The sequence below is a fragment of the Phyllobates terribilis genome, unplaced genomic scaffold (assembly GCF_046119375.1).
Source record: "Phyllobates terribilis strain yellow unplaced genomic scaffold, ASM4611937v1 Scaffold_5__5_contigs__length_657084704, whole genome shotgun sequence".
NCBI lineage: Eukaryota > Metazoa > Chordata > Amphibia > Anura > Dendrobatidae > Phyllobates > Phyllobates terribilis.
The window spans coordinates 239882932-239903725 of NW_027362765.1; the positions used below are offsets into that span (position 1 = coordinate 239882932).

General features: G+C 44.4%; 1 protein-coding gene across 1 annotated transcript in view; it reads right to left on the reverse strand.

Annotated features, from left to right (window-relative positions):
* Positions 1-20794, reverse strand: part of QRICH2 (glutamine rich 2) — a 286519-nt gene that overhangs the window by 113739 nt on the left and 151986 nt on the right. The window contains exons 6-10 of the mRNA XM_073681194.1: positions 8578-8666; positions 3214-3336; positions 2711-2785; positions 2377-2541; positions 1418-1539 (exon numbers count right to left, since the gene is read on the reverse strand). Coding sequence (XP_073537295.1) covers positions 1418-1539; positions 2377-2541; positions 2711-2785; positions 3214-3336; positions 8578-8666 — 574 coding nt within the window. The remainder of the gene's footprint in view (positions 1-1417; positions 1540-2376; positions 2542-2710; positions 2786-3213; positions 3337-8577; positions 8667-20794) is intronic.

The following is a 20794-nucleotide window of genomic DNA, read 5'->3' on the forward strand; positions in this document are numbered from 1 at the left end:
GCTCAAGGACTGACCAGGCCCCAATCGCTAGCCAGTACTCCGGGAGGGTCTATCTTTGTCACCAGTAAAGACCCTGAACTACACCGTACCGTCTCCGAGTGGTTCCTGCTACCCCCATCATCCACGTCGGCTGCCCTGAGGCCATACCCCTCCCGTTGGGGGTTATACTATCACGCTGCACCATCCTTCCACCGGCCTCAGCGGTCTGCCCTGCAGCGGCAGCTCCATAGCTGCATTCAACGGGTGGCGTAGTCGTCCATCATCTACCACTGATACAGCGCCACTTAGTCTGACTCCCTGGGCACGGACCGGATCACCGCCACGAGACTACAACCCTCAAGAGATCCGGCTCCGGGTAAGCTCCCGCGTGCGCAACGCAGCGCGACACAGGCCCATGGGCGCGTCAGATGTATCAGCGGTTGCTTGGTACAATGACGGATGTATCAGCGGTTGCTTGCTACAATGACGGATGTATCAGCGGTCGCTTGCTACAATGACGGGTGTATCAGCGGTTGCTTGCTACAATAATGGATGTATCAGTGTAGTGAACGGCCACTAGTCAGGGGCAAAGAAGTAGAATACGCATGCACTAACACTGCGCATGCACTGCTGGTCTCCAACGTTGTCAGTGCGCATGTGCAATTCAGTTAAAGGAGCGCTTGCTCGGGGCATGGAGCACTATCAATAAAGCTAAGGGGCAGTGTGAGGAGGCAGAAAAATGCACAAAGCCCTATGCAACACCATTGTGCACTAGGAAGCCCTGGTTTACATATTGAATAAAACATTTTTTTTTCTGGACAGCAAAAGCACTAAAATCTACAGTACAGGCATCATTTTTTTTAGGGGCTAAGTTTCCTACATGACTGTACTAGCAGTTTATTTAAAATTTGGGAGCGACAGACTCTCTTTAATTATTTCAGCATTAGATTGCTTTTGCTACTGCCCATTGCTACCAGTCGCACTTCTCCGACAACAATCACTGCTTCTACTATCCTAGAATGGACACATTTTTTGTACTGACTCGTTCAGTAGAACGCCTTTTGCTTTCTGTAAGTTAATGAGTTACCATTACTATTTTCAAGAGGTTGTTAGGACAATATGTTTTCCTGGAAATGTCTCCCTCAATGCCCACAATAGCGACCCATTGCCCACCAGGATACTTTACACAGTTCCTAGTGTAACACACAGTCTCTCACGGCCAACGATGCCCCTAATTGCAAAGTGTCTGCCAGGATGTCCCCTAGATTTCAGTCTCAGCCACCTACTGCATTACTTACAATGCCCCCCAAGTGGCATAATACATACCCACCCCGCCCCCCTGCAATCCTAGTCCCCTCTGCTCCTCTATTATGTGAGTACAGCCCTATGTTCGGTACATAATGTGCTATTGCTGTTATCTGCAGATCTTTCCACTTACTTGCGGATACCAGCAGCCTCATCAGCCTCGTACTGCGGTGGATGATCCTGCAGCTGTCTCCGTAGGTCTCTCCAGCATTGCTCCAAGACGTTCTTCATTGGCTCGAGTTCTATGCGGTCCAGCTGTAAAGTATGTGATCATGTTAGAGACTACGGGATTACTGAGCTCATTCCAAGTCATTGTGCTCATTGGGGCTACGAGGCCTCAGTATACATTGGTTATTTAGTCAGTCTTTAACCAGGTTCAGGCCTGTCCCTTGCTCTTTCATGACGCTGACTTTTCGGAAGGAGGTAGATGAAAATAAAGCAATGCCGGAACCCATCTACTGCAGAAGCCAGTCCATCTACATGGTTTATTCATCCCTAAAGGGGTTGTAAAAATGTAAGCTACAGTATCAATAGGATAGGTGTTGGTGTTGATCTCCAAGAATGGTGCTCTGAAGTGCTCAGTCTGAAAGGAGCATGGTGCCGCACGAGCACCACTTCTCCATTCACTGTCTACAGGACTGCTGGATCAATCCTTTGAAATGGTACACTCCAAAGATCACCGATTTGGGGGTTTCAGCAGTGGGACTCTCAGCGATAAGCAAGGTATAAGTGATAACTGGAAATATTGGCACAAGGAGTCATCTCAGCACAAACTATAATAGCGATTCCCTATAATATACCATGGATGTCCAATCAGAAGTGGTCCGGACATGTCACCACCTCCAATACCTAAAGCAAAGTGGCTGTGGTGCTGAAGAGCTATACCAGTGCATCAGCTCCGCTATTTCCATTATAGCAAATGGCCGGAGTTACAGCAGTCAGATCTGCACCAATCAGACAAGGGTGCTGTTTTATATATTAATGACATATCATTGGGATATACATTTTTCAATTATAACATAGGTTCTTAGCATCATAAGACAATGTGTGGAAAACAGATAGTAAATCTAAGATTTGTATAAACCTACTCACTTTCTTCTGCATCTCCACATTGATTTTCTCCAGTAGTCGCTGCCAGTCTTGCTCCTGGGCACTCACTTTACCAAGCAGCTCCTGCATCATTCTGCTCAGATGTTCTGTGCTGGCACCATAATGTGTGCGGCTCACTTTACTTTCTAATGCATGCTTGTCTGCTTTCTGCTCAGCCAAAGCAAGGAGTAATCCAAATATTACAAAGGTGAAAGGTTAGAAATCATTAGACTATAGTAGCAGAGCAAAGTGAGTTAGAAAGGTAGGTAAAGCATCAAACTGTGGCAGACACTAACTGACATACAAAAAAAAGGATTTATAGCGACTACAATCTCACCCCATCCATCTCCAATCCAATGGGTTCTTTGTCTACTTTGCTCTTGTCCAGGTTCGCCATTGTCTGGTAAAGGACCTGTGGGAAAAGTGATCAATGCACTGATGTAGGGCAAATAGAGATTAAAATAAAGCCCATAACGACCATAGTCTTTTTTTTTTAAGTTTAATATTGCTGACAAACAACAGTTTATTTTTTTCGTTTTTCTTTTTGTGGGGGGAGCAGGTAAGGTGGGTAAATGTATGTAACAGTTGTTTGTGATTCGTTTGTATTGAAGTCACTTTAAATTACGGAGCTGTATTATTTGCAATTAACCAATTTATATTACATTTATGATCTAATATCCAAATTACTCAGAGCTGAAGAGAGAGCAATTTTGGTCCTGGGTAACAGAAAATTGCTGAATCTCCTAATATAATGTAGAAAATGGCTACAAAGTTTGGTTTGGGATCAGTAAAAAACTAAAAAACCATTAGGAATAATATTGGCAGCCCAGTCGTTCTCACATCAATGTGTTGCTGTTTCTGCTCATGGTCCTGAATTAAAGATCCCGTTGTTCTGTCCAGCCGCTCACACTCCTCCTGCAGCTGCTTCATTGTTTTCTGGATGTGAGCAAACAGTTTTCCATCCTAAAAGAAGAACATTACCAGCTAGAAACATCGTGAGAAACCAGCAAACGTCAGCAAAATAACATGGTTGGGCTAGCAAGAAAATATCCCAAATTATACATTAATTATCACTTCTTCTTACTTGTATAAATGAGGACATAAAAGGAAAAAGAAGCAATTTGTCTCTGAAATGTAAGTGAAAATAAAAAACTTGGAGAGTGAGGACGTTTGCTTGGATATTATAGCGAGATTTGGAGCTGCCTACTATTATACCGACTGCCATGATTCTTTGCCTACTGAATATCTGTTAACATTTGAGTTTAAACTTGGATGGTATTTATACCTTTGACACGAAAAAAAAAAAAGATTTTTACAAATGTTATTGATTACCTTTAATTAATTGCACTACATTCTAGTCTGCAATCGTCATTCCTTTTCAGATCAATGATAAGTACTTTGAAGCCTGTTCCATTTCAGATTTGTCTCTTGAGGGATTGTCCCTAGTAATATAGGCTGGATGTCAGCAGTATATATCCAGGGTACTTTAGCACAGCTTCTATCCTGCACAAATTTCCTATTCATCTGCTTTCCTCCTTATCTGTAGCCGGTTTTCTCTGCCCTCCCTGCAACTGTACATGCTTTCTCAGTTCTTCACTGGAAATCTGTGTCATGTATCTGCACCCAATGACAGATGTACAGCATTACATTTCAAGCTTTAAATTGGTTCTTTGTGTCTTTCAGTAACTGTAACAGACTTCAATTGAAACTGTCATGGTAAAATGCAACTAACTTTCCACCTATGTTTTTAGGGATAGACCCTCAGAGGTTTTCTGGGTTATGTGGATAGATACAGTATAAAAGTTTGGGCACCGCAGGTCAAAATTACTGTTATTGTGAACAGTTAAGCAAGTTGAAGATGAAATGATCTCTAAAAGGTCTAAAGTTAAAGATGACACATTTCCTTTGTATTTCATGCAAAAAAAATATATTTTCATATTGTCTGTTCAGAGAGGAAGAGGACTAGAACTCTAGTGCCACCTACAGGAAGTAGCAATCATAAAAGTCAATAGTGACCCTTTAACGAGCCGTGTCACATGACTTAGGATAAAAAGCCAAGACCAGAAACGCAATTTGCAGGCACTGTGTTTCGGGGTACTGCCCCTCATCAGTGTGAAGTGTGAGATCTGGTTTGGCTGGATGAGAGGCGTCTGACCGGTATTCATCCTTTACATTTTAAAAATTACAAAAAGGAAAATGGGCCGATGCAAAAGTTTGGGCACCATGTCTTTCCACGGTGGTGGGCTGATTGCATGGCTTTTACTCTGCTCACGTGACCCATGTGGGCGGTGTGGTTTGTCGCTGTGGTCACTCCACCCCCGTAGACGCCCTTGGTGGCACTGAATGCGGTTTGACATCGGCGGTCCACTTTCTTACCATAGGGTATACTTTGGTACCCGCTCTGTGATTAAATGATGAGCGTTTTTAAGGGGCCGGGGGAAGCCATGATGCCACTGCCCCAGATGAAGGCACGCCGCTGAAACGCGAGTTGGGAAAGTTGCACCATCGCTTGGCTCAGGTAGAACCATCATGTGGATTGTTTTTACAGCACATCATGCCTTTATGAATTATTTATTACAGCATGTCTTGTCTATCCTTTGACTTACGTTCTATATGCACTGAGCACTATAATATTTAGATGAAGCGTAGCAACTCATTGCTGTATATTTTTGGATATTATCATTTTATGGACTTTATCCATTGATGCTGTATTCTATGATGACCTGCCAACCTGTGGTGCCACACTGTGTCCTGACTTACCACTATAGATTACTGGCCCATATTTTTCAACGGTTGTTTTTAGTAATGAAATAAAGGTTATTTATTTTCTCAAAGTTCTTTGTATGCTTTTTCTCTATACTGAAAGAGAAGATGCTACCATAACTTTGTGCCTTGGTAGACGTGCGCTTTTCCAACATGGCAATGATCCAAACAGGTTGAAAGTGATTCAGTGGCCAAGAATATCTCCGATTTGAACCCAATCATACACCTATGGGGAATTCGGAAGAGACGAGTTGGGTATCACTCTCCCTCCAGCATCTGACTCTAAATAGGTTGTTCTTGAAGAATGGAAAGAGACAAATGTTGCAATATGTCACTAACTTGTTCATTCCATGCCTAGAAGACTTGGTGCTGTCCTTAAAATTATGGAAGATGTAGTAGTTATTGATGTGCGGTGTAGTCATTTTTGCATCAACTAATTTGAGTAAACTGAAGATTTTGTACAGAGAGTTATATTATTAACCTTACATTCATGTCAAGGATTAAAAATGTTCTATGAAACCCAGTCTTGCCAAAATTGTTCAGTGAGGTATTGATTAAAATCTTACTTTTGAAAGGGGGTCTACTCATTTATGCTGATCAATGTACATATGATATATATATATATATATATATACATATATATATATATACACACACAACATATATAGGTGTATATAAGCTTATTAATGGGCTATTTCCTTGTTAATCCATCATAAGTAAAGCAGGTAAAAGGTCTGGAGCCCATTCCAGGTGTGGCATTTGCATTTGGAAGCTGGTGCTGTGAACTCACAGCATGCAGTCAAAGAGCTCTCAATGGAAGACTAACAGACTATCATTAGGCTGGAAAAAAAGAAGAAATCCATCAAAGAGATAGCAAAAATGTTAGGAGTGGCCAAATAAACAGTTTGGTACATTCTGGAAAAAAAAGAGCGCACTCATGAGCTTGGGAACTCAAAAAGGCCTGAACGTCCATGGAAGACAACAGTGGTGGATGATCGCTGAATCCTTTCCATGGTGAAGAAAACCCCCTTCACAACATTCACTAAGTGAAGAACACTCTCAAGGAAGTAGGTGTTTCAGTATTAAGTCTGCCATAAAGAGAAGACTTCATGAGAGCAAATACATAGGTTAACCACAAGGTGCAAACCATTAATCATCCCTAGGCTACGTTAAATGGAAGTATTTTGGTCAGTATGTCATATGAGTATTTGTAAGCCAAAACCAGGAGTGGAACAATCAGAGGAAAAGTATAATAGAAACACGTCCCCACTTCTGGATTTATCACCCCCTCCTGGTTTTGGTTACAAATACGGAGGTAAAATACTGACCAAATACTCAACGTGTGAACTTTACGTTAAAAATAGAAAGGCCAGATTAGACTATGTCAAAAAACATCTAAAGAAACCAGCTCAATTCTGGAAAAGCATTCTTTACACAGATGAAACTAAGATCAACCTGTACCAGAAGAAGAAAGTATGGAGAAGGCTTGGAACGGCTCTTGATCCAAAGCACTCCACATCCTCTGTAAAACATGGTGGAGGCAGTGTGATGGCTTGAGCATGCATGGCTCCCAGTGACACTGGGTCACTAGTGTTTATTGATGATGTGACTGAAGACAGAAGCAGCCGGATGAATTCTTAAGTGTACAGGGTGATACTTTGTGCTCAGATTCAACCAAATGCAGCAAGGATGATTGGATGGTGCTTCACAGTACAGATGGACAATGACCCAAAACATATTGTGAAAGCAACTGAGGAGTTTAAGGCAAAGCAGTGGAATATTCTGCAATGTCCAAGTTAATCACTAGACCACAACCCCATCAAGCAGCATTTCACATGCTTAAGACCAAACTTAAGGCAGAAATACCCACAAACAAGCAACAACTGAAGTCAGCTGCAGTAAAGGCCTGGCAAAGCATCACAAAGGAGGAAACCCAGAGTTTGGTGATGTTCAAGGGTTCCAGGCTTCAGGCAGTCATTGCCTTGAAAAGGATTCTCTACAAAGTATTAAAAATTAACATTTAATTTATGGTAAAGGTAATTTGTCCAATTACTTTTTGAGCCCCTGAAATGAGGAGGCTTTGTAGAAAAATGGCTGCAATTCCTTTGTTCAACTTCTTTGAGTAAACCTGAAAGTCTACACTTCCATTGCATCTCAGCTGTTGCAATTTAAATCCAAAATAGTGTCATGCAGAACCCAAAGATCACGAAGATTCAGTCTCTGTCCAAATATCTCTGGACCTAACTGTAGCTCCATAATAGTAAGATAAATGCAAGTCATATTGGAAACAGAATGAATAGAGGGTGTGAAAAGACAAATAAGAAGAATCTTGAAGCACTAGGCTCATAGTGATTTTGGCGAGACCAGCTGACCACTTTGACCCAACAGGTGACCCAACTTTCTCATGAAGCAGATGTTAGGAAAAGAAGGATCAGAGCTGATGGATTTCATTATTCTCATTATTGTATTCCTAATGAAATAAGCTGGCTTACCCCATGTCAAGTATACATGAGCCGAGCATGTATAGGTATACAGGAGTCAGGAAGAATAGCAGTTTGACATGTGCAGCCATCTTAAATTTCGCACATGTTAAATGTCCATCCATTATGTACTAACATGACATTATGAACACCATCCAGACAATTAGAATGTGGGTTACTGGAGCCTACACTATACAGGCACGGACACTTCAGCAATGACAAAATCTTTACAGATATTGTTCTGTCAGTTCATTCATAGGCGTTGTCTCATCTCCTGCAGGAGCACACAGCTCCCTCGGCTTCCGGCTTGCTGGGGGGCAGTGCGCTCCTGCCTGATTGACAATTCGGACCAGTGGCATTGTGGAGCTGCTGGCCTCAACAGTCCCCTTTCTTATGCTGCTATATGAGACAGGCTTACCTCTTCAGCATAAGAGGAGTGGAGTGGCACTGAAGCTGGCTTATATCGGGAGCTTCAGAGCAAGCACTTACAAGCTCTTTTAGAAAGAGCTTGTAAGCAGAGCACATGCTGGGCCACCACCGATAGACTACAGACGTGGCTGGTAACCTAGGCAACCAGGAATAAACAATAAAATCATAAAACACTCTGTTCACAAGAACAGAGAGGATTTTAATAAAAAGTAAATTCCAACATTGTTTCCTACAGAAAGACAGCGCTCCAATATTCAACATCATTTGGAATAATTCTTAAAATAAATAAATGAAAAATTATAAAAATTAAATAAGCCCGTCACTTCACTAAATCATTGCAGATCTTACAGATATCCCCTAAAACACCAGGAATATTAGACATCTGTAAAACAGCCAGAAGTCCAGCAATATTAACCCGTTGCCACCCAAGAGCACCATAGATATTGCTGGTAAAGGCTTTCTTGATAAGTCTGCTTTTGGCCTTGCAAGCTGGATAGCCACCAATGCACCTGACAGAAGAGTGCTGTCTCACCTCATCAGCATCTGCGCTCGTGTCCTGCACTTCTGCATTCAGGTTGCTCAGCGTCTCCTGCAGGTCGTGCAGAGTCATAACAAGCTCATCTAGAAGAGGGAAACACATCATATTATGTACAGTAAATGGTTACAGAGCCAAGAGTGACTCAAAAAAGGAAAACTGTTGGACAATTGGAGGCATGCACAACAGCCACAACACAGCCTCTTTATTGCTCGCGTGACTTGGGTTCTGCCCTGGCATGTTATGGTCATTGAAAAGGCAGAATAGTTATCAAGAGGGTTTCCCAATAAGTAATTAGAACCGAAAATAGGAAAACAGAGTAAGGGTATACTTAGGAGTTGCAGATGAAACCAGATTTTAAAAAAAACAGTATTCAGTTTTATTGTGCTTTTCAATGCAGTGTTTACGGGTAATAAATATTTATTTCATATATCATTTGTAAAAATACACATTTTTGTTGTTGTTGATATTACTGCAAATGTGGTAAAAATAGCAAAGCAGTAAATCACAACAAAGAAAATGCCTGTTTCTTAGGGACACAGGAATAGAGATGAGCGTTGTTCTACTCGAACTGTTCGCCAATCTCAAATTCGAGCTGTTTTGGGCGGTGTTCGAGCCGTTCGGCGAACACGAACAATTTGAGAAAAATTCGGCTGTTCGAGGTTATGTTCGATAACTGTTCGTGCACCAAAATCATAACTGGATTTTTTCTCAGTAATGATGAAAATTAATGTTAATACGCAGTTTGAGTGTACAGCGGGGCGGGGGGAGGGGCAGGGGATGGATCTCTGCAGGAACAATGAAGATCTCCATTTTTTTTTCTCTTTCCCGCATTTACAGTGGGGAGGTGCAATCTGTCAGCCTATCAGCAGCGCACACACGGAGCGAAGTGCTTTTTTTCACACAAGCAAGGGCATGTGTGATTGGCAGTGTATGTCACATGTCCTTGCCCTATAAGACCCAGCCATTTTCCCCGTCGCCACCATTTTCTCACTGCTGCAGCTGCGTGTTAGACGGCACCGCTGTTGCTGTGTGTGCTATACCTTGTTAATTTCAAGCCAATTTTCGCACAAATCTACAGATAGCTTGGGAGTAGGGAATAGTTGTGATTGCAGTCCTTTTAAGGACTAGGTTACAGCATTTCCTACGACTTTTATCAGGCAGGTCTGTGCTCTTAAATAGATAGATTGTGGGAGTAAAGACTAATTGTAATTGCAGTCCTTTTCAGGACTAGGTTACATCAGTTCCTATCAGTTTTTGCCAGGCAGGTCTGTGCCAGTGCTGTGCAAGTTTTTTTCACAGCATTTGGCTGAATCTAGCAAAGCTAATCCTTTTTGGCCTATTGCAGAGTGTGTTAGTCAGTGGAGTAGCCTATCTGTGTTGCAAGATATACCACCTGTGTATAGAATACCAATTTTTTTACTGCACCTAGTGAAGTAAAATCTTTTGGGCATAGCATCATTCTATTAGTCCATCTATACTGACCTCCATCAGGTTGCAAATTGAATATAATTTTTTTCTGCATCTAGCTCTGAAAAAATATTTGGGTGGGCTTCTAGCAGTGTGTGGGACTTGTTCTATTAGTCCATCTATACTGACCTCCATCAGGTTGCAAACTGAATATAATTTTTTTCTGCATCTAGCTCTGAAAAAATATTTGGCCTTCTAGCAGTGTGTGGGACTTTCTCTATTAGTCCATCTATACGGACCTCCATCAGGTTGCAAATTAAAAATAATTTTTATCTGCATCTAGATCTGAAAAAATATTTGGCCTTCTAGCAGTGTGTGGGACTTTCTCTATTAGTCCATCTATACTGACCTCCATCAGGTTGCAAATTAAAAATAATTTTTATCTGCATCTACCTCTGAAAAAATATTTGGGCTTCTAGCTGTGTGTGGGACTTGTTCTATTAGTCCATCTATACTGACCTCCATCAGGTTGCAAACTGAATATAATTTTTTTCTGCATCTAGCTCTGAAAAAATATTTGGGTGGGCTTCTAGCAGTGTGTGGGACTTGTTCTATTAGTCCATCTATACTGACCTCCATCAGGTTGCAAACTGAATATAATTTTTTTCTGCATCTAGCTCTGAAAAAATATTTGGCCTTCTAGCAGTGTGTGGGACTTTCTCTATTAGTCCATCTATACTGACCTCCATCAGGTTGCAAATTAAAATTAATTTTTATCTGCATCTAGATCTGAAAAAATATTTGGCCTTCTAGCAGTGTGTGGGACTTTCTCTATTAGTCCATCTATACTGACCTCCATCAGGTTGCAAATTAAAAATAATTTTTATCTGCATCTAGATCTGAAAAAATATTTGGCCTTCTAGCAGTGTGTGGGACTTTCTCTATTAGTCCATCTATACTGACCTCCATCAGGTTGCAAATTAAAAATAATTTTTATCTGCATCTACCTCTGAAAAAATATTTGGGCTTCTAGCTGTGTGTGGGACTTGTTCTATTAGTCCATCTATACTGACCTCCATCAGGTTGCAAACTGAATATAATTTTTTTCTGCATCTAGCTCTGAAAAAATATTTGGCCTTCTAGCAGTGTGTGGGACTTTCTCTATTAGTCCATCTATACTGACCTCCATCAGGTTGCAAACTGAATATATTTTTTTTCTGCATCTACCTCTGAAAAAATATTGGGCTTCTAGCTGTGTGTGGGACTTGTTCTATTAATCCATCTATACAGACCTCCATCAGGTTGCAAACTGAATATATTTTTTTTCTGCATCTACCTCTGAAAAAATATTGGGCTTCTAGCTGTGTGTGGGACTTGTTCTATTAATCCATCTATACAGACCTCCATCAGGTTGCAAACTGAATATAATTTTTTTCTGCATCTAGCTCTGAAAAAATAGTTGGCCTTCTAGTAGTGTGTGGGACTTTCTCTATTAGTCCATCTATACTGACCTCCATCAGGTTGCAAATTAAAAATAATTTTTATCTGCATCTAGCTCTGAAAAAATATTTGGCCTTCTAGCAGTGTGTGGGACTTTCTCTATTAGTCCATCTATACTGACCTCCATCAGGTTGCAAGTTAAAAATAATTTTTATCTGCATCTACCTCTGAAAAAATATTTGGGCTTCTAGCTGTGTGTGGGACTTGTTCTATTAGTCCATCTATACTGACCTCCATCAGGTTGCAAACTGAATATAATTTTTTTCTGCATCTAGCTCTGAAAAAATATTTGGCCTTCTAGCAGTGTGTGGGACTTTCTCTATTAGTCCATCTATACTGACCTCCATCAGGTTGCAAATTAAAAATAATTTTTTTTCTGCATCTACCTCTGAAAAAATATTGGGCTTCTAGCTGTGTGTGGGACTTGTTCTATTAATCCATCTATACTGACCTCCATCAGGTTGCAAACTGAATATAATTTTTTTCTGCATCTACCTCTGAAAAAAATATTTGGGCTTCTAGCTGTGTGTGGGACTTGTTCTATTAGTCCATCTATACTGACCTCCATCAGGTTGCAAACTGAATATAATTTTTTTCTGCATCTAGCTCTGAAAAAATATTTGGCCTTCTAGCAGTGTGTGGGACTTGTTCTATTAGTCCACCTATACTGACCTCCATCAGGTTGCAAATTCAAAATAATTTTTTGTCTGCATCTAGCTCTGAAAAAATATTTGGCCTTCTAGCAGTGTGTGGGACTTTCTCTATTAGTCCATCTATACTGACCTCCATCAGGTTGCAAACTGAATATATTTTTTTTCTGCATCTACCTCTGAAAAAATATTTGGGCTTCTAGCTGTGTGTGGGACTTGTTCTATTAGTCCATCTATACTGACCTCCATCAGGTTGCAAATCGAATATAATTTTTTTCTCCATCTAACCCAGCCAATAGTTTTGGCCTAATACCACAGTTTGGCCACTCAGCTCTGCTCGGTTCCCATCCATTGTTTTTTTGTGCAAACAACTCCAGAGTTGTGAATTAGTTAACCACCAAAATGAGTGGAAAAAGGCCTGCTGCTGGTGGAAAGGGGAATAGGCGTGTTGGGAAGGGGAAAAAAGGTTGTGTCCGTGGGGTAGGTGTTAAAGCAACAGTAACATCTGCAGAAGAAAGACCATCTTCCAGCCAAACTAAAATGTCTACTTCTTTTAGCGGACAATGTGATAAGATCCCTTTCTTACGGCCACGCCAATCGCTACAAATTCCAGATGAGGCACAAAAACAGCAGGTGCTTCAACGGATATCAAGTGCTCCTTTAAGTGGGCTCTCCTCCACATCAACTTCAACATCACAAATACTCCAGTCCTCAAAGGTGTCACCCCAATCGCACTTGCTTCCTCACAGCTCCCAAATCTCCAGCTGCCCGTCTGAGTATGAGGTAGAACAGATGGTTGAGTCTGCAGAGCTGTTTACTCATACTATAGCCTGGGAATCAGAGGTCGACTCCAGCGCTTCTGTGAATCCAGACGAGGAAATGATCTGCACTGATGCCCAGAATCTTTATGAGTCGGATCCAGGACCAGACGCAGAAGGTTCTGACCATAATGTAGACCCTCATTCCCAAACTGTAACTCCTGTTGGTGGAGACAATGAGGAAGACGATGATGAGACTCAAATACCTGATTGGAGCGACAAGTTTAGTTTTTTGTCAGGGCAGGAACAGGTTGGCTCTGAGGACGACGGGTGTGATAACGCACAGGGTGATGATGATGAGGTTGGAGATCCCACTTACTGTCAACCCATAGTCAGCCAAGAGATGAGGTCAGCAGAGGAGGTGGAGGAAGATGCTAGTGACGACGAGGTCAGGTTGCGCCTTCCTGGACAGAGACGTAGTACTGGAAGCACGTCAACAACTGCATCCTCAAACACAACTCTGCCTCTCACCACAAGTCGTGGTGGCTCTTCAGGTCGCATGGGTGCTAAGCCTTGCATAGCCTGGGCATTTTTTCAGATCGATAAAGATGACCCAACTCGTGTTATCTGTAACATTTGTCAGCAAAAGCTAAGTAGAGGCCAAAAAATACATAGTTTGAGTACTTCATGCATGAACCGGCACATGGACATGAAGCATAAGTTGCAGTGGGAAGCTCAGTGTGCTACAATGCGGCCTAGCCGGCCGGGCCAACCACCGTCTGCCATATCTTGTGCATCCGCGGCCTCTTCATCCTCTGTGACTGGGGGGACAGCAGTCACACCTGTTTTGGGGCGCAGACCTGCCACCTCTTTACCCGCAACAGCCAGCGTGATTGGCAGGTCATCATTTTCTTTGGAGGTGGTAACACCAGCTGGTGTTGAGCGCTGTCCGACATCGATAGCACCACCTTTGGATCAAGGCAACCTAACATGTCCGCCTGCATCTTCCTCACAGACCGGCAGTTTGCCGGGGACATCCTTATCAACCCCGTCTAAGCACAATAGCCAGCCCTCGGTCCCTCAGATGTGGACAAGTAAAAGACCATTTCCTCCTAGCCATGAGAAAGCTAAGAGGTTGAATTTCACCATCTGCAAGCTCTTGGCTACAGAAATGCTGCCTTTCCGCCTGGTGGACACAGAGGATTTTCGAGACCTTATGTCCGTCGCAGTGCCCCAGTACCAGATGCCCAGTCGGCACTACTTCTCAAAGAAAGGTGTGCCTGCGCTCCACCAGCATGTCACACACAACATCACCGCTTCTTTGAGAAACTCTGTGTGTGACAGGGTGCATTTCACCACAGACACTTGGACGAGTAGGCATGGACAGGGGCGTTACATGTCGCTGACTCGGCACTGGGTAACTATGGTGACAGCAGGACAAGGGGCTGCTGTCCAAGTCTTGCCGTCCCCATGAGTTGTGCGTCAATCCTCTTTATGTCAAAGTTCCTCCACTGCTTCTGCCTCCTCAACCTCCTCTCGGTCTTCCACCTGCACCCAAAGCCTGTCTGGTCATGCCACAAGCTTTCTAACTGCGCAGAAGGGATCCTGCACACCTCCTTACTATGCTGGCAGTAGGGCTCAACGTCATCAGGCGGTTTTTACTTTGAAATGTCTGGGAAATGTGAGTCACACAGCTGAGGAGTTGTGGTCAGCTCTGGAGAACCAATTTCATGAATGGTTGTCTCCACTGGACCTGAAACCAGGGAAGGCCGTGTGCGACAATGCTGCAAACCTGGGTGCGGCCCTTCGCCGGGGCAATGTCACACACGTGCCTTGTATGGCTCACGTGTTGAACCTGGTTGTCCAGCAATTTTTAGCCCACTATCCCAGACTAGATGGCCTTCTGCAGAGGGCACGGTCGCTGTGTGCTCACTTTCGCCGTTCGCATCCCGCAGCTCAGCGACTTACATCTCTACAGAAGTCGTTGGGCCTGCCACTTCACCGGCTAAAATGCGATGTGCCTACCCGGTGGAATTCAACTCTGCACATGTTGCAGCGACTGTGGCAGCACCGACAAGCCCTGGTGCAATACGTTCTGACGTATAGCCTGGGCCAACGAGATCCAGAGGTGGGGCAAATCACGCTGGAGGAGTGGTCTCAGATCAGGGACCTATGCACCCTTCTGCACAGTTTTGAAATGGCGACGAAGATGTTTAGTGCTGACGATGCCATTATCAGCATGACTATTCCGGTGATTTACATGCTGGAGCACATGTTAAACAGAATTCGGAGTCAGGTGGTGGCACAAGAGGAGGTGGAGGAAGTAGAGGAGGAGGAGTTGTATGCGGAAGGGCTAACATCTGCAAGGTCCAGACGGTCGGCAGCACCAAGGCGGCAGGCATGTGAGGGTGGGGGAGATGGTTTTACCAGGGCGCATGGTAGCAGCCAAACTAGTGAGGAAGGTGCAGGAGCCCAGGAAGAAGTGGAGGACGAACTGATGGAAGACTCATCAGATGAGGGAGACCTTGATCACATTTCTGTTGTGCGAGGTTGGGGGGAGAGGACAGAGGAAGGAAGCATGATTGTTACCTCGCCACCAACACAACAGGGACTTGGTGCTCCTGGATGCGCAACACACATGAGTGCCTTCTTGCTGCACTACCTGCAACATGACCCTCGAATTGTGAGAATTAGAAATAATCCTGACTACTGGGTTGCCACACTGTTAGATCCCCGGTACAAAAGTAAATTTGCAGAAATTATTCCTGCCATAGAAAGGGATGCACGCATGCAGGAGTATCAGCAGAGACTGTTGCAGAATCTTACATGTGCTTTTCCACAAAACACCAGTGGTGCACGTAGTGAATCTCACAGTTCCAACTTGCCAACCGTGGGACCGTCAAGTGTTCAGCACTCAAACCGTAACAGAACCACAGTATCTGCTGGTAACATCAATTTTGCGGAATCATTTCACCACTTTTTTAGCCCATCCTTTGCAAGGCCACAGGAGACAAGAAGTCTGACACATAGTCAACGCCTAGAGACGATGGTACAGGAGTATCTCCAAGTAAACATTGAAGCCATGACTGTGTCACTGGACCCTTGCTCTTTTTGGGCTTCCAATCTGGATAAATGGCCGGAGCTAGCCACTTACGCCTTGGAGATCTTGTCATGCCCCGCAGCCAGCGTTCTGTCTGAACGTGTGTTCAGCGCTGCTGGTGGTGTGCTGACAGATAAGCGCACGCGGCTCTCCACTGATAATGTAGACAGACTCACGTTCATAAAGATGAACAAATCATGGATCCGAAACGACTTTTCTACCCCTGTGTATCCTGGGAAGAGTAAAAGCTTGATGATTGGTTAAAATCACCCTACCAACCGTTTTAAGCTTTCAAATTACTAATCATGTTTATCTGTATCTTGGCTGGAAAATAATTTGGGCTTTGTAGCAGTGTGCAGCACTGATCCTATTAGGCCATCTATAATAAGCTCCACCAGATTTAAAATTAATAATAATTTTTAGCTGCATCTAGCCCGGAAAATAATTTTGGGGCTCCGAGATGCGCAAGACACATAAGTGCCTTCTTGCTGCACTACCTGCAACATGACCCTCATATTGTCAGAATTCGAAGTAATCATGACTACTGGGTTGCCACACTCTTAGATCCCCCAAACTTTTCGAGCAACCTTTTCATTTTAATAAAGACCAAAAAAATGGTCATTTTTGAAATTATAAGCATTAGCAGGTTATTAGAAACTGAAATCAATCAGTTTTCAACTCAAAACTTTATTCTAGGTGATGTTACATTTTCACATAGGACCCCTTGTTCGAAAGGAGCTTCTGAACTCTCTCGTCCATTGAATTTGTCAGGTTTTGGATGGTTTCTGCTTCAATTGTTTTGCATGAGGACAGAATACCCTCCCAGAGGTGTTGCTTAGATGTGAACTGCCTCCCGCCATCATAGACACTCCTTTTGATGATGCTCCAGAGGTTCTGAATGGGGTAGAGATCAGGGGAGCATGGGGGTCACACCATAAGTTTGTCCCCTTTTATGCCCATATCAGCCAGAGATGCAGATGTTTTATGTGCAGCATGAGATGGTGCATTATCATGCAAAAAAATGATCTTGCTGTGAAATACACGGTTCTTCTTCTTGAACCATGGCAGGAAGTGCTGTTTGAGAAAATCCACATACATTATGGAGTTCATCTTTAGCGCCTTCAGGGATCCTAAAGGGGCCGACAATCTCTCTCCCCATGATTCCAGCCCAAAACATTACTCCACCTCCTCCTTGTTGGCGCTGTAGCCGTGTTTGCGTGGGGTGTCCATCAACCAGCCATCCTCCACTCCATCCATCTGGACCATCGAGCGCTGCACGGCACTCATCCGTGAACAAAACAGTTTTGAAATCAGTCTTCATGTAATGTTTAGCCCACTGGAGCCGTTTCTGCTTGTGTGAAGTGGATAGAGGAGGTCGACAGGATGGCGTATGCACAGCTGCAAACCTCTGAAGGACCCTGCATCTTGTTGTTCGGGGGACGTTGGAGGCACCAGCAGCTTCAAAAACTTGTCTGCTGCTATGACAAGGCTTTTTTGCCGCTGCTCTTTTAACCAGACGTAATTGCCTGTAGGAAAGAGTCCTCAATTTGCCCTTATCAGCACGCACACGTGTGTACTGTGAATCAGCTACATACTTCTTGATTGCCAAGACACTTCATCCTGATCATCGCACAATGTTGATTGTAGTCATGCCTTGACCTAAACACTCCACAATTTGTTGCTTCTCAGCAGCCGACACATCCTTTTTCTTTCCCATTTTGGCAGAAAATGTAGGCTGCTTAATAATGTGAGACAGCCTTCTTAAGTAGTCTTGCCTTTCATTGGACACACCTGCCAAACTAATTAGCACAGGTGTCTGCAATTGCTTACAGTGATATAAAGAGCCCTGACACACATCACCATCAATGAGTTTAACTGACAAACAAACAAATTCTTCCCTTATCACTCCTAAACACTATTTGCATAATAATTTGGAACACAGTGTACATGTGCTTTTCCACAAAACACCAGCGGTTCACGTAGTGAATCTTACAGTTCTAACTTGCCAACCGTGGTCTGTATGGAGTTGTTCAATAAAGGGCCCAAAATTAAGATAACATAGATGGGAGAGGTCTCTATGAATAGGAATTCCTAAGTATTTGATACCCTGTGAGGGCCAGGCAAAGGGAAAGTTGGACTGGATGGAATCCTATATGGATTTGGGGAGGGAGACATTGAGGGCCTCAGACTTCGCTGCATTGATTTTAAAATTTGACCATGTAAAAAAGTGATCTATTTCAGCCATAACAGCATGGATGGATATATGTGATTGAGTGATATATACTAGGACATCATCAGCAAATAGAGAGCACTTGTACTCGGTGCCTCCCACCTCAATCCACCTAATATTGGGGTTATGGCGAATTGATGAGAGCAGGTGCTCCGTCACTAGGATGTATAAGAGAGGGGACAGAGGACATCCCTGCCTTGTCCCATTGGTGATTGTGAAAGGTGATGAAAATGTTCTGATGCACCCCCTGGGCCTTGGGACACCCGGAGCCGGACCCTTTTTGGTGGATGCTGGTGGTTGTAGTCTTCGTGGCGGCGACCCGGTTCCGTGGCTCAGGGCGGTCAAACCAGTGGCGGAACTATTTATGTGGTTTTGATGTTTAAATGTCCGACTACGCCACCCGTGGATTGCGGTCAGAGTGAACCGCCGCTGCAGGGCAGACCGCTGAGGCTGGTGTTGTGGGTGCAGCAGAGCGTAGCATAACTCCCCACGGGAGGAGTATAGCCTCAGGGCAGTGTATGCAGAGGATGGAGGTGATGGTGCAGGGCAGCAGCAGTAACGACACGGAGTCAGTGATGCAGTCCAGGGCCTTTACTCACAGTTCTTATTATCCAGACCACGTCTGCAGGTAACGGCTGCCCACGTCGTACTGTGCTCACCAGGTGAGGGGCTCAGACAACTCCCAGATAACTTTGGAGCGCTTCACAGGACCCCCTTTGTGTGTCCTTTGTCTGGCCTTTCTTACCAACCCTTCTGTCCGGCTGCCTCGGGCCTCCTCTTGGTAAACTTGGCGCCAGTTTCCCTGACCCTATGTGGTGCCTTCCTAGCGGGTGTAGCGGGTGTCAGAGCCTCCGGTTTCTAGCTGAGGGTCGTTTCCTGCCTCCACTAGTTTCGGGGACCGGTCTCCCCCTTTGGCCTGACCCCTCCACGCAGGTGGATTCGGGCGTGCGGTGGCGACTCGCCCGTCCGCACCCCTGGGATCCCTTCATTCCTCGTTCCTGGAGCCTTCTCCGCTCCTCTTCCTTCCTTCTCCCTCTTCCAGGCCTGGGCCTCTGTTACTAGGCCCGCCTCCGGAGCAGAGCTCATGCAGAGCCCCTGCTCCCTGCCACTTCTGCTCAGACTTCTCTGCACTGAACTAATATGGTGCCCACCTTTTATACTCCCTTCTCAATGCACCCAGGAACTGCTTCCTCCCTGCTCCTGCACTACAGGGTTCCCCTTCCTCAGTGTTCCCTCCCCCCACTCCAGCCAGGGACAGGGACTGTCGTGCCCATCTCAGAGGCATATTGGTCGCCCTGCCCCACGGAAATGTGGTGTAATGCATGCAGGTGTCGGGTCCTGATCCACACTCCATCCTTACCTGAGAGTGAGATATCACACCTCTGGGTGAGGTGCAATACCTCTGTAGCAACTGAGCCCTCAGGGTGCTACAGTTCCATTTATCTTCAGCCTAGGTGACGTATTGTGATACAGGGCCGTGATTTTGGCTATAAAAGGGTCCCCTAGACCCCTACCCCAAGCTTTTTAAGAGAATAATATATGGCGTGCCAGGAGACTCTATGGAATGCTTTCTCAGCATCCAACGAGAGTATCTAATTACAAATTTTTAACTGCATCTAGCCCAGGAAATACTTTGTGCCTAGTAGCAGTGTCTGCTAGTCAGCGGATTATCCCGGCTGTTAAGCAAGCTACATCACCTGTAGTTTGGACACTTAATTTTTTCAAAGGAAATGCTTCGGGACCACGGGATACTCAGTGAAGAGCATCAGGAGGCACCCCAAGGCATAGGGGCTGGGACTGGCAGTAGGATGCCTTGCGGTGGACAGCCGAGCTCGATCCTTATAAAAGCTTTTTAACTGCAGCAGCTTTAGTGGACGCTACTGGAGCTGGAATTACCACGGCTGCTGGCATGAGACTTGCCCTCCAATAGATCCTTGTAAATGGATTTAAAGTGTATTCATTCAAATTAGAGAGACAATTTAAATTAAAAAGCTTAGAGCTGCCTCCACCACAGGGGGGCTCGCTCGACCCACCAGCGGACAGGCACCAGTATTGGGAGAGGGGGGCTGGCCGTCAGGGTTCACCGCGGCTCTGGCACAAACCCGGCGACACGGAGGTGGCACGGGCAGGAGCGGACTGAACGTGTCGGCTTCTCACTTTTTGGATTTTAGAAGGGCATGACATGCCTATATCTGTGTCTCCCCCTCCTTTTACTCCTCCACCTCTTTTCTTTTCGCATGACTATATGTACTTGTCACTTTTCCATGTGTTAGTTGTGTCTTCTGAGCAGTTTGTCAGCTTTTGGACACCTTTGAAGGTGTTTTCTATGTGTTTCTATGTGTTTTTGTTTGCCTGCCATTGGTTTTAACGGTGTTCGAAGGTGTTCGACGAACAGTTCGGTGAACACATGGGTGTTCGACGAACCGAACCGAACTCGAACACTATGGGGGTGGCTCAACACTACACAGGAACCATGGGTTAGTCTGCTGCCACCTAGAGGCTGACACTAACAATATATCTTTAAAAAAAAAAGTTGGCTTCTCCTCAGCAAGACTATACCTCGCCT